The sequence below is a fragment of the Vipera ursinii genome, assembly GCF_947247035.1.
Source record: "Vipera ursinii genome assembly, chromosome: 5".
NCBI lineage: Eukaryota > Metazoa > Chordata > Lepidosauria > Squamata > Viperidae > Vipera > Vipera ursinii.
Window position 1 is genome coordinate 72,001,991 of NC_139518.1, and position 13,309 is coordinate 72,015,299.

Consider the following 13,309-nt stretch of genomic DNA (forward strand, 5'->3'; position numbering starts at 1 on the left):
CTGCCAACCTTCCAGTTCGAAAGCATGTAAAAATGCAAGTAGAAAAATAGGGACCACTACGGTGGGAAGGTAACAGTGTTCCGTGCGCCTTTGGCGTCTAGTTATGCCGGCCACGTGACCACGGAGACATCCTCGGACAAGCGCTGGCTCTTCGGCTTTGAAATGGAGATGAGTACCGGCCCCTAGAGTTGGAAACGACTAGCACACATGTGCGGGGGAACCTTTACCTTTACCTAATGTAATCAAAACAGTTCTGATACTTTCATGCTTCATTCAAACTGGTTATTTTAAAGTTAGGACTCAGCACTTGCTTCCAAACCAAAGTGAGTAACACTATATTAATTAAAAATATACATTTTGGAACTTTTTTGTTTTTCATCTTAAAGCCCCCCTCCCCCAACAACACATAATACAGCAAAAACCCTGGAAAAACATGGAACAGTTAAAAATAGAAAATATTTGAACCCCCAGTAAAATCCATTGACTGAAACTATGCTGTTGTACAAAGAAACCCTTACAAATATATGGTCCATAGTAATAACCAGCGCCAGGTTTCTCCTTCACTTCTGCTTCCCCAAATATAATGGCAGAATTAAAGGAAATTTAATTTTTTTAAAAAAAGGTAGGCTCAGCATAAGAAATGAGATAAGTCAGTCTCATCTATTGGGAATATTCCCTATACTTTCTGTGAGTTTACATATTGGAAGTGGAGTAAGTCTGATTAAGGTTTCTGTGGTCCAGTAAAGATGCTCTGTTTTGAGGAAGTGTAGCATTTTGATTTTGAGGCCTAGTGGCTAAGGCACCAGACTAGAAATCAAGAGCCTACTATGGGGTTCTAGTCCTGCTTTAGGCATGAAGGCCAGCTGTGTGACTTTGGTCAGTCACTCTCTCAGCCCAGCTCACCTCACAGGGTTGTTAATGTGGGGGAAATGATCGAGAGCATCCTGTCATATTGCATCCCAGTCTGGTTTGGAAGCATCACTGCTTCAGACAGGAAGGCGGTGCAGAGAGTGTTGCGGATGGCCGAAAAGATCATTGGCAGTTCCCTCCCTTCCATCCAGGACATAGCACATAAGCGTTGCTTGAGCAGGGTCCACAAGACTGTCTGGGACACTACACATCCTCTTCACGACCTTTTTTTCTTGTTACCTTCTGGGAGGAGGCTTCGTGATATCCGAAGCAGAACATCCAGATTCAGTCACAGTTTTGTTCCATACAGTTTTAACCTTGTGAACTCTAAAGCTTCCTCCTTCCCTTATGTATTCAAGATGGACAGTGGTTAATATTTATATGTTACTTATAAGTAAGGGTGTAGGTCTATACCACAGGTCGGTAACCTGCGGCTCCGGAGCCGCATGCGGCTCTTTGAGCCGTCTCTTGCGGCTCCCAGCCGCCCGGTGCGCGCGCACCTCTTCCAACGGGCAGTGGTGCGCGCGCACCTCTCCAAATGGAGAGTGGCACCGCCCGTTTGGAGAGGTGCGCGCGTACCTCCGCGCGAATGGGCAGCGGTGCTGCTCTTTCAGGAAGCTGCCGCGGCCCGTCTGTGAAGCTGCCGAAAGCGGCAGCTTAGCAGACGGGCCGCGGCAGCTTCCTCAAAGAGCGGCGCCCCTGCCCATTCCGAGAGGTGCGTGCGCACCTCTCCGAACGACCGGAGGTGCGCGCGCAACTCCGGTCGTTCGGACAGGTGCGCGCGCACCTCTCGGAATGGGCAGGGGCGCCTCTCTTTTTGAGGAAGCTGAGACGGGCCGCGGCAGCTTCCTCAAAGAGCGGCACCGCTGCCCATTCGCGCGGAGGTACGCGCGCACCTCCGGTCGTTCGGAGAGGTGCGCGCGCACCTCTCGGAATGGGCAGGGGCGCCGCTCTTTGAGGAAGCTGCCACGGCCCGTCTGCAAAGCTGCCGAAAGCGGCAGCTTTGCAGACGGGCCGTCGCCGTCGGGCAACCGGGAATCGGTTCCATCTCATTTTTTAAAAAATGGCAGCCGCGTGCGTCCGCGCATGCGCAAAAAACCTTTTTGCGCATGCGCGTGCATGGACACACGCACGCGGCTCCCTCTTTTTTTAATTTGTGATGGAACTGGTTCCCAGTGGCTCTTTTTCTTTTTTAGGTTGCCGACCCCTGGTCTATACATATGTTGTATATAGTATGTTTAAATGTGTGTTACGTATGTGTACACTTTGAGAGCAAGCAACTAAATTTCATTTTTAATGTGTGCCATTGTGCCCACAGTAAAAAATGACAGTAAAGGTTATCAATCTATCAGGCGTCTTCATCTCCTTGAGTTATAAATTTATAAATGTAATAAAGTTGAGGAATGAATGAATGAATGCAATTATTTGATTTATACCAATTTTTCCTGAACTATATGCTTATGCTCATCATTGAATACTATATTATTTGATTTATACCAATGTTTCCTGAACTATATGCTTATGCTCATCATTGAATACTATGTTATTTGATTTATACCAATGTTTCCTGAACTATATGCTTATACACATCATTGAATACTATATTAGAGAAGCAATCCTTTTCTTTTTCAGAATGAGCATGCAGTTCATTGCTTCATCTCTCTGCACAGTGAACAGTATATCTTTTATGAAATAATTGGAAATCTGAAGTTTGTTCTTAGTTCTGGTTATCACCTCAACTGGATGCTGATTTCTTTTTTTTTAATTAATTGGGAAATCCTTACAACCATGTTTTGAGCGAGGAAAAAAGTTACAAGCATTTGAAACAATTGGATCATGTTCCCTCTCCTGGAATTTTTTTTTTCAATCCATACTGAGATGCCATGGATTGAACTTCGGATTTTTGCATGCAAATTTTATGATCCTCTGTTGAGCCACAACACTAAATAAAGTATTATAAATAATTTAACTTTCAGAAAATTTTGGGTGCTTTCTGCTAGATACATTTCCAAATCTAGTCTTTATAATGTAGTTAATCCATCTCTCTATATTATATTGTATTCAAATATAATTAGTTTGCATTCTGGTCAAATAACTCATTTCATGCTGTGTAACATGAAGAAAAAAATAATTTACAAAAATGAGGTTGTGGTGACATTATGAGTAATAAATGTTCTCCTTTGCAATATTAACTAATGAAATTTGAAGTTTAGCCATCTTTTTTCCCTTCCTTTTCCCTTTTGCTATGTTTAATATTACTCCTGATTTTTGGAGAAATCTAAAAATGACCTCTGGAATAATCTAATAAGGATAATACCTTTCATATAGATTTTGGAAGAATTCTTGGATGATTTTACTAAAGATGCTTTAGTAGTTTATTTTCATAAAGAAAAAAAACTAGATTTGGGTATTTTAAAATGAATTTGTTTCTCTAACAAAACAGCTGAGGTCTATAGTATTATCTTCAGTGGAACAATTTTTCTTGCCACGCTTTTAAGTAGAGTAGATGAATACATAATATAATACTTGCTCAATAAAATAATGGCTATGATGATTCTTAATATTTGGATAGCATATACATTTTTGATATTTTATATTGCTATCCAAATAAAAGAATTAAAATTATGTTTCTCTGTTGTGGAATAGTTTTATCTGGTATCTAGAATTCTGTTTTAATGTTAAAATCTTTAGAGGTGCACATGTTGTTCAATAAGAGCTTATGTATCCTCTAAATCAGGGGTGTCAAACTGCCGGCCCATGGGCCGGACGCATCATCCAGAAGCCACGCCCACCCCATTGTCGGCAATGGCAAAACCGTCCCGATACGTTGCGCGATGTCATGTGACATCACAAGTTTGACATGTCTGCTCTAAATATTAATATTGTTTAACTATACTGCTCAAAAAAATAAAGGGAACACTTAAACAACACTATGTAGTGTATTTAATAGTAGGATGTCTTGTCTTGTGTTCCCTTTATCTTTTTGAGCAGTATATATTGAAAAATGCAGATTAAATGATGCTACATTCAACTTCTCAGAAATTGGTCCAGGATCCTTCTGCTAAAGCAGTTTACCTGTTTTGCTTTTTAATTATTCATAAATCACAATAAGTTATTGTTAAAATATGTTTGGCTAGATTTATGCAACATGTTAAGCCATATGCAAGGAAGACACACTATAGTTTTGTATAATGTGTAAAACTAGCCTGTATGAAGCCTCTTAAAAACAATTTTACAATTTATTTTGTCTTCTGTAGTACAAAGCTCTCAGCAATCCTGTCACATCTTCATTTTTTCTGACACTACAGTACAATTTACAGTGTCTTGATTATTTCCAGAGGAGTTTCTATATAAATGCCTCTTACTGCGAATAATCCATTCTAGAGACTTCCCTTAACAGATTCTTTTCCCAATAAGAAAAAAAGAACAGTAATGCTGGAGGGTGGGTAAGGGGAATAGAGGTAAGACATGTGGATGGAAGTCTTTATCTAGAGCCCAAAATTATGTAAGTGACACAGCATAATTGGTCAGTGAAAGCCTTGTATGAAAGCTTCCTGAAAGAGCACTTTCTTAAATTAGACTTATTTCTTTTTTATTTTTATGCTTGAAGAATGAATAAATTCAACGGAGAATTCAATTTATTCACTCCGATATTGTTTTTCAGGTCTTCAGGTCAACAGAAGGAGCTGAAGATTCTTTGGGCTGCTTTCCCTATCCAGAGAGGATTTTGTTAAGATCATGCCATCGTGCAAATTACATGACTCCATGTCCTCAAAGAGTTGCTGAATACCGGGCTACTTTAAGTAGAACTTCTCTTTCAGACTTTATCAGTGGAGCCTTACTCGAAGCTACTATATCTCTGGGAGCAAGAAGTGGCACCTTAAATATTTCAGGAGGATCAACTGGAAAGATCATGTTAAAAGGTAATGAAGGATGCTATATAATTTTTGAGAGTCTGCTGGTGAAAGCTGTTACGTGTGGAATCTCTCCAGAGAGCCATTAGTAAGCCAAATGGTGTGTGCATGTGCATATATGTCTATATATGTGTGTGTGTGTGTGTGTTCATATATACTGTACATAGATATACACTTATACATATACATACTTATACATATACATACACACAGACATACCGACCACATTTTTAGAGTTCAAATGTTGGATATTTTAAAAGTTCTCCATACATGTTATTTTTTAAAAAGAAACATGGAGCCTCTGATTTTTATCTTTAGAATGCAAAGAAGCTGTTTACAACCAATAATTGAAAAGCAAGTAAATTACCAGATTAAGATTGCCCATATGTTAAGATTGCCCACAGGTACATGTATAATGATACAAAGTTTTCCTACCAAAAATGATCAGAATTTGCAGATTATGATCAAGCTGACATAATCAGCATCTATTCATTAGGTCTGAGAAGTTCACATGGTGTTCTTGCAAGAAGTTGTTTTTATTTTCTTTTGTATCTTCAAGTTCTGTAGACAATATGGTTAATCTCATCACATGGATTACGTGTTCTTTGGAATTTTTTTTAAAAAGAATCCCTCTTCCTAGATTATTTTGGTGGAGTCTCTCAAATTTTATGTTTTTAGGAATGTTAACCACTTTAGATTGTCATGTCTCAAAGCACTGGGTGAAGATACTTAAGTGTGTTTTTATTGTAGTTTGTACTGAAGTAAGATTCCATGTCAAAGTGTTTCTTAATGAAAGGGGAATTAAAGTACAGTCCTCATTGTTTAAGATACATTCAGAATACACGTCTCTTTCTGTGTTAAATAATTATGTGTTTATTATGTTCCTGAAAGCTGATGGTCAAAAGATTTATAAAATGAGGAATTAAATAAATGCATCATTCAATTTTAGAATGTAGTAAAGTAACATAAAACTTCAATGAATAAACATTGTTATATTTTAGTGTCTTATTTGTACAATCCTGTCAATCTAGTATGTTGTTGCTATAATAAATGCCGTAACATTTGTTGGAAAAATAATACATGTATCTCTACATCTGTACAGTACCTTACTAAATCAGATTTCCAGATCCTAATTTTACTTCTCTATAGCAAATTGGGAGATTGCAGGATACAGAGAAGAATGTAGGCTAAGGATATATTTAAAACACTCCATTCCCTACTTTCCCATCACATCTTCCCCAAACGCAGGGGAAAAATACTTTTAAGAAAATCATGATTTCTATTATGTATTGTGATGTCATGTTATTAAAACATTACTTTTTTTTTGCTATTTTTCCCCTATACTGTTTTGTTTGGTAATATATAATAGACATATAAAGAGTAATTCTTGCCATGAGTCCTCTGTTTCTAAGATTATTTAGCACTCCTACTCATTTTATTAATCTATACAAATTTCTTTTTTAATGGGCAGCACAATAAAGAAACCTGTTTTGTTTGTGTACTTAAGCACATCAAACAACTTAGGGAATAATTTAAAATATTTAACTTTGTGGATCGGTGGGGGGGGAGAGGGGATGATTCCGTGCAAACGGTGGGCATGCACGCCTGCCGTTTGCACAGATGGAGCATGTGCATACACACTTTTCATGCAAGTGGGGATGCAAAAGACATGCGCATGTGCTTACCCGCCACTTCGGCAGCCCAGTTCCAAACGGCTCAAGGCCCAGTAATGGGCCACAGCCATGGGGTTTGGGCAGCCTTGCTGTAATCTTCTTATCCTTGTTATTCTTTCATTCCACTAAAATCAAATTATTATATTGTTGACATTTTTTATGAATCATGTCATATTTGCCAGAATTATTGAGGTCATTTGAATATGTTGCACTAAAGTTCAAGAGATGTATCATATTGCAACATGATAAAAGCAAGGAAGAGTTAAATGCTCATGTAGTCCAGAATTAGTGCAAGTAAATATCTTGATATGTGAGGTCTTAAAATTAACATTTGAACATTGTTCATTTATACTTCATCAGACTTTGAAGATATAATCAATGACCTCTTAGGTGGGAATCTTTACAATTCTTCATTACTGAAGAATTGTAGATGAAAAATACTTTTTCTAAGTAGTTGAATTTTTAACCTTTTCCTCTGAAAAAAATAATTCAAAATAAATTTGGAGTTTTGATAATATAAACAAAAACAAACCCATACATAAATATGTCATGTTTGAATTTTCAGAAAGAATCATTAAGAGGAGGGTTTCTAATATATTTTGACAATATGAAAGGATATATTAAAAACAACCTACCGGTAGTACAGTACTGATTATTAGAAGATTTTGACCTCACTGAGTCTGTTCCAGGTATATTGATTTTCATGCTGCATAAATGTGTTTTATGTTTTTCTTGCAACCAAATAAAATGCTACTCTTCGTAATTCTTTTAAAAATAAATTTTATCTTGTTGGAATCATAGTGTTTCTGCTTTTATCTGGTAAGTAGGTAACTTGACCTTTATGCCTGTTGTCTTTGTGACTTACACAATGTATGCTAATTGTGTATTTTGATAGTTCATAGTTTCAGACTGAGCAGCTGTTGCACGACAGTGAATGCAAGTAAATGTAGCATGTTACATTTCTCTGCTTTTGAAAGCATCTGTACACACTGACATTTTAGGAGAAAATGAATAGAAATATTCAGTTTACTGGTAAGCTTGATGGCTTATATAGTCATTTCTCATGTCTTTTTAATCTAAAAATGTTTTTGAAATCGAGATAATGGCATGGATTTCAGAGTCAGTTGCTGTAAATTATTTGTGGGAAAACATATCTAACATATTTTTTTTTACAGATTTTGGCTATATTTCCAAATATCTTAAGTACTGTGAAAATTTAGTTATAATGTATTTAGATTAGTCTGTTTTAATACTAATGTATTTTATTTAATGCATGTTTTATTATAGTAAGTTCAGTATTGTAACCGTGGTTCGTGTTGGTAATGTTGCTGGATATTACATATCAGAAAACTATTTTAGGTAATAAGGTAATACTTTTCTTTGTTTTAGAAGTAAATTAAAAAAAATATATTAGAGAGTTATTTGGCATAATTTCCAAAAAAAATCACATAGAAAACCACCGGGCAAGTTTATATCATCATAGAAGAGTTGTAATTTAATAGTTGACATTGCATTCTAATAATAATTAGTGAAAAAATTTGAGCATTTTATTGACTTGACTATTATTGTGGATACAATATTTATTGATTAATAAACATACCTACCATTAGGAATCAGTAAAAGTGTTTAGATTTTTAGATTTTATTAGATTTATATACCGCCCTTTCCCGAAGGAATTGTATCAGGAATTATTGTTTTAGTTTAGATGGCAAATGTTGCCTTTTCCTTCTCCCATTACAGATAATTTCAAGTTCTCTTGAATCCTTATTTGCCCTATTTGAATATCACAGTCAGCAATAGTTGTGCAAAATTGCAATGCAGAGGAGAAAACATATTTACCAGAGATAGTTTAAAGTAATGATGTGGGGAGCAGATCATTCTGCAAAATGTTCTCTGTCCTTTAAACCAAATTTTGGAAAAACAGAACAAAATGTTTACTGGTTGTTTTCTCACAGTATGGTAACCAAAATTCTAACAAGCTACTGGGTAAACTTAATTACAGTGCCATTTTTTGTCTAGAATTCTTGGCAGTGTCTTGGGGATTCCAGAAAGTTGGATAATAATAGCTGCCCAGATTTAATATTAGAATGTCATATAGCATTCTTATATGATATTGCAAAGAAGGGTTGTGGTGACTGGGGATTGTAGAAGGGATATTTTTAACAGATTTCCCATGGTTTACAAGATTATTGTTCATTTATTTGCATGAGAAAAAAAGGAAAATCAGTGGCAATGACTTATTTCATTGACAAAATTAATAATGCCTTAATCAGTGGTAACTTAATTCATGGAAAAAAGAATTTAAACAATGTATTTTCACGAGAAGGATAATACGTGTCACCAGATGGATTTAATTTATTTTATTGTACATATTTTTATTTTAATACAATTTCATTAACAACTAAACTGTTTCATCTCGTTTGTAGTACTGAATCAGTGATTTTCATTTTAGTCAGTGACAAGCAGATTTATAGTATAATTGACTATACATAATTATGCTCTGCAAAGATTGGAAAGAGGAGACTTTGGAGCAGAAATATGACAAAAAAAGCAGGATTTGTATAAGCAATTTCCTGTTGATTTTTTTCCTTTTGCTTCAATTAACACTTAGGTAGCTTGTTCTTTCACAAGCAGGCGGTGGCTAATCTTTAATATAGAAGTGCTAATTTTGTTTCCAGTTAGACAGCAGGAATAAGTCAGCTATAACTGAAAGCAAATTGGATTAATACAGTAAACTTAGATTCTCTCTACCCCCCCCTATTCTTCTTATAGAATGTATTGCTTATGAAGGAGTTGTTAAGAAATCAGCAATGGGTTTTTCTTTTTGTACCTAAAAATATCAGAATTTAGCACTGTATTGGCCACCTAATGAGAAGGAAGGACTCACTGGAGAAGAGCCTAATGCTGGGAAAGTTTGAGGGCAATAGAAGAAGGGGACGACAGAGAATGAGGTGGCTGGATGGAGTCACTGAAGCAGTAGGCGTGAGCTTAAATGGACTCCAGAAGATGGTAGAGGACAGGAAGGCCTGGAGGAACATTGTCCAAGGGGTCGCGATGGGTCGGACACGACTTCGCAACTAACAACAACAAGCCCTGTATTATTAGCTTTTAATACATTAAAACAACATTAAACCCCTGCAATGTGTGGCTCCTGTAGATATGTATTTCTGATACAGTTAGTCCACAACAGGTCACAATTGAGCCCAAAATTTCTGCTGCTGAGTGAGACAGATGTTTAAGTGAGTTTTGCCCCATTTTTATAACGTTTCTTGTGACAGTTGTTAAGTGAATCTGGCTTCCCTATGGACTTTGCTGGTCAGAAGGTCTCAAAAGGTGACCAGGTGACCCTGGGACACTGCAGCTGCCATAACTACGACTCAGCTGCCAAGCGTCTGTCTATGTTTTGATCATGTGACCATGGGGATGGATGCTGCAATGAAACAGTCCTAAGTCACTTTTTTCAGTGCAGTGTAACTTTGAATTGTCACTAAATGAACTGTTGTAAGTCGAGGACTACCAGCAGTGGGGAGTAGAAACAGATGATGCAGTTATTTGAAGATATAATCAAGCTGAGTGCCCAAACTGTGGTCTCATGAATGTGGTGGTGGTGGAGCAGTGTTGGAACTTCAGATGTGGGATATAGCTTCCCTTTTTCAGGTCAGTTGTAACCTTGAAGAATTGCTAAGCAACAATCGTAAGTTGAGGACTGTCTGTAGTTGAGGACTACCTGTAATAGTGGTACCTCCCCAGCGCCATTGCTTATGTACTGTATTGCTACTACTACTTTTTCTACGATGGGTAATAATACTTTTAGTAGTACGGTACCACTGTTGGACTCTAGTATCAAGTAAGATTCAAGTGCTAGAATATGATTTGGGGTTTGGGGGTTTTGCACCGTAATGCTCAATTTTTTTCAAATATGTTTTGTTCAGGTGTGTTATTCACTGCAGTACATCATTTAATTCTATAATTATATAATATAATTTGCCAAAGCAATTTTCATCTCTGCAGGGAATAACTTAACTTCATCCGGACTTCTTGGTACAATTACTATTAACACCCTACTGTGTCTCATTATTTTTGGACATGTATTGAACTTTTGTAATACTCAGTTTGAAAATAAATGAATCTGAGCTATGACTACATATTAATCTTTATTACTTTAGTGTATTGTTTATTAGAGAAGTAACTAATGAATAGTATTTTTGAAGCTATTAGACTTCATTCTTATTTGAAAATCTCTAAATGTCATTACAATTTTAAAAATGCCCTCCTCACATGGTTTTTTAAAAATATGAGCAATATAGTAAAGGTAAAGTTTCCCCCGCACATGCATACTAGTCGTTTCCGACTCTAGGGGCCGGTGCTCATCTCCGTTTCAAAGCCGAAGAGCCAGCGCTTGTCTGAGGATGTCTCCGTGGTCATGTGGCTGGCATGACTAGACGCCAAAGGCGCACGGAACGCTGTTACCTTCCCACCGTAGTGGTCCCTATTTTTCTACTTGCATTTTTACATGCTTTTGAACTGCTAGGTGGGCAGAAGCTGGGACGAGTAACAGGCGCTCACTCTGTTAAGCGGCACTCGGGATTCGACCCGCCAAACTGCCGACCTTCTGATCGACAAGCTCAGCATCCTAACCCACTGAGCCACCGCGTCCCTTATGAGCAATATACTTAAAGCCAAATAGGACATTGGCATAATTTGATCAGATTGAAAGGAAAACTTTCTGATGAACTTTATTTTTTAATACAAAAATCGTAACAAATCACATTGCTTTTTCTGTAAATGTATAAAAATGAAAACATCCAATGGAGGCACAAACATGAAAACGGCAAAATAGGGAGAACTTCACTACTTTAAAAGAAAATCTGTATTGGCTCATGTTTTAAACCTAAGCTTTCATACAATGGACAACCTATATAAATTCCATATACATATTTTTCCAAAGACAAAAAATAGTTATTTTTCCTTAATGGCTTTCTGAAATTGTAGTGGACTATTGTAAATATGATCTCCATCCTATGGGCTGTCTTTAATGGCTTTTGACTTCTTATGTATGAACGATTGCTTTCTTTTTAATAGTTAGGAAATGTGTGAACTAAATGTACAACAGATTCATAAAAAGACTAAAGGGAATATATCTAAGCAAATTTATTTTTAGATGTCATGATTAGACTAATAATAAAATCAAGTGTATCTTTCCTTGCATAAGGATTTTTTGTTTTAGGCAACATACTAGAATGGATCAAAAGATTTCTTATTAAATGCTAGGTTTCCTAAATTAAAAGAAACTTTTTTTAAAAGATTTTTTTTTTGCTTCCTGTTTGGGAATTCCCCAGAGCTTACCAGCATTTCCTTTTTGGTAATGTTGGTAAAAAGGTTCATGGGGTCCCCTGTTTTATTATAAACTTGCTACAGGCAATAAATGATAGATACTGAATTTAGTATTAAAGAACATTATAATGTCACCATGTAATTTGCAGTTCTGCTTCTTCCTTATCCCCTTTTTCTTCCACTTGTGATGTGCATTGTGAAAAACAATACCTCTGTTATAAAAATATTTTTTTAATCTGATATCTAGGACCCAATTTATAGTATATGCTTGTATGCATGAATTGTTAAGGCCAGAAATTATATTAATCAAACATTAGAAGCTGTTTTTCCTAAATAGCAACATCATCCTGAAGCACCAACATTATTTAAGTTCTTTCTGCACCCTGCTTAGACTGTATGCATATTTATCATCTTACTAAAAAATGAAAGAAGTTGTGCATGGTCTTGTTGATCCATCAGGGAAAAAAAGCCACTTTAATGGTCACAGAATGGAAATATCTTAATTGTGTGGTTGGCATATTGCAAGTGACCCACAGTGACTCTTGTGCATTTCTACACTAGAGAGTTGCCAAACATTCTGTTCATAGATGGAACATTTGTAAAAGTTGAGATTATTTCATTCCTCTACTGGGCCATTCCATTCAAATGTTATAGGAGTGATCCTGCAGCATTCCAGAAGTCTTTTGGAAAAATGGAGCGGTTTATGGTGTTTCAAAAGTGAGTCAGTGTCAGATGGTACCTTCCAGACATGATCCTCAAAGGTTAAAAGAAATTTAAACTATGCTGCTTCTGTAATGTAAACTGATATATAAAACTGGTGTATAATAGTATAAACTGGTGCATTAACATTTCACATAAATAAAGATCATTTGAAGTGTTAATATCATTTTATAATACCTTAATAAGACTGCACTTGGAATATTGCATCCGGTTTTGGTTGCCACAATATAAAAAAGATGTTGAGATTCCAGAAAGAGCGCAGAGATGATTAGGAGTCTGGAGGCTAAAACATAGCCCCCGACCTCCGATCATTCCGCCGGGGCCCCCGACCTCCGATCATTCCGCCGGGGCCTGAAGACCTGGCTCTTCGAGCTCTCGGGCCCAGACTGAGGAGGAATTTTTAATTTGGGGTTCTTTTTTTAACTGACTACAGGGTTAATTTAATTTTTTTTAATTTGGTTCTTAATTTTTGTATTTTGGATTTTTAATCCCCTGTAAACCGCCCTGAGTCCTCAGGGAATAGGGCGGTATATAAATATAATTAATAATAATAATAATAATATGAAGATCGGTTGCAGGAATTGGGGCTAATTTAATGAAAAGAAGGACTAGGGGTGACATGATAGCACTGTTCCAATATTTCAGGGGTTGCAACAAAGAAGAGGGGGTCAATCTATTCTCCAAAGTACCTGAAGGCAGGACAAGAAGCAATGGATGGAAACTAATCAAGGAGAGTAGCAAGCTAGAACTAAGGAGAAA

At 36.6% G+C, this 13,309-nt stretch overlaps 1 protein-coding gene across 1 annotated transcript in view; it reads left to right on the forward strand.

The window, feature by feature from the left end:
- The window catches only part of PLCE1 (phospholipase C epsilon 1), a 132,445-nt gene that overhangs the window by 40,290 nt on the left and 78,846 nt on the right, over window positions 1-13,309 (forward strand). Inside the window, exon 2 of the mRNA XM_083364144.1 lies at window positions 4,574-4,832. Within this exon, the coding sequence (XP_083220270.1) occupies window positions 4,574-4,832 (259 nt within the window). The remainder of the gene's footprint in view (window positions 1-4,573; window positions 4,833-13,309) is intronic.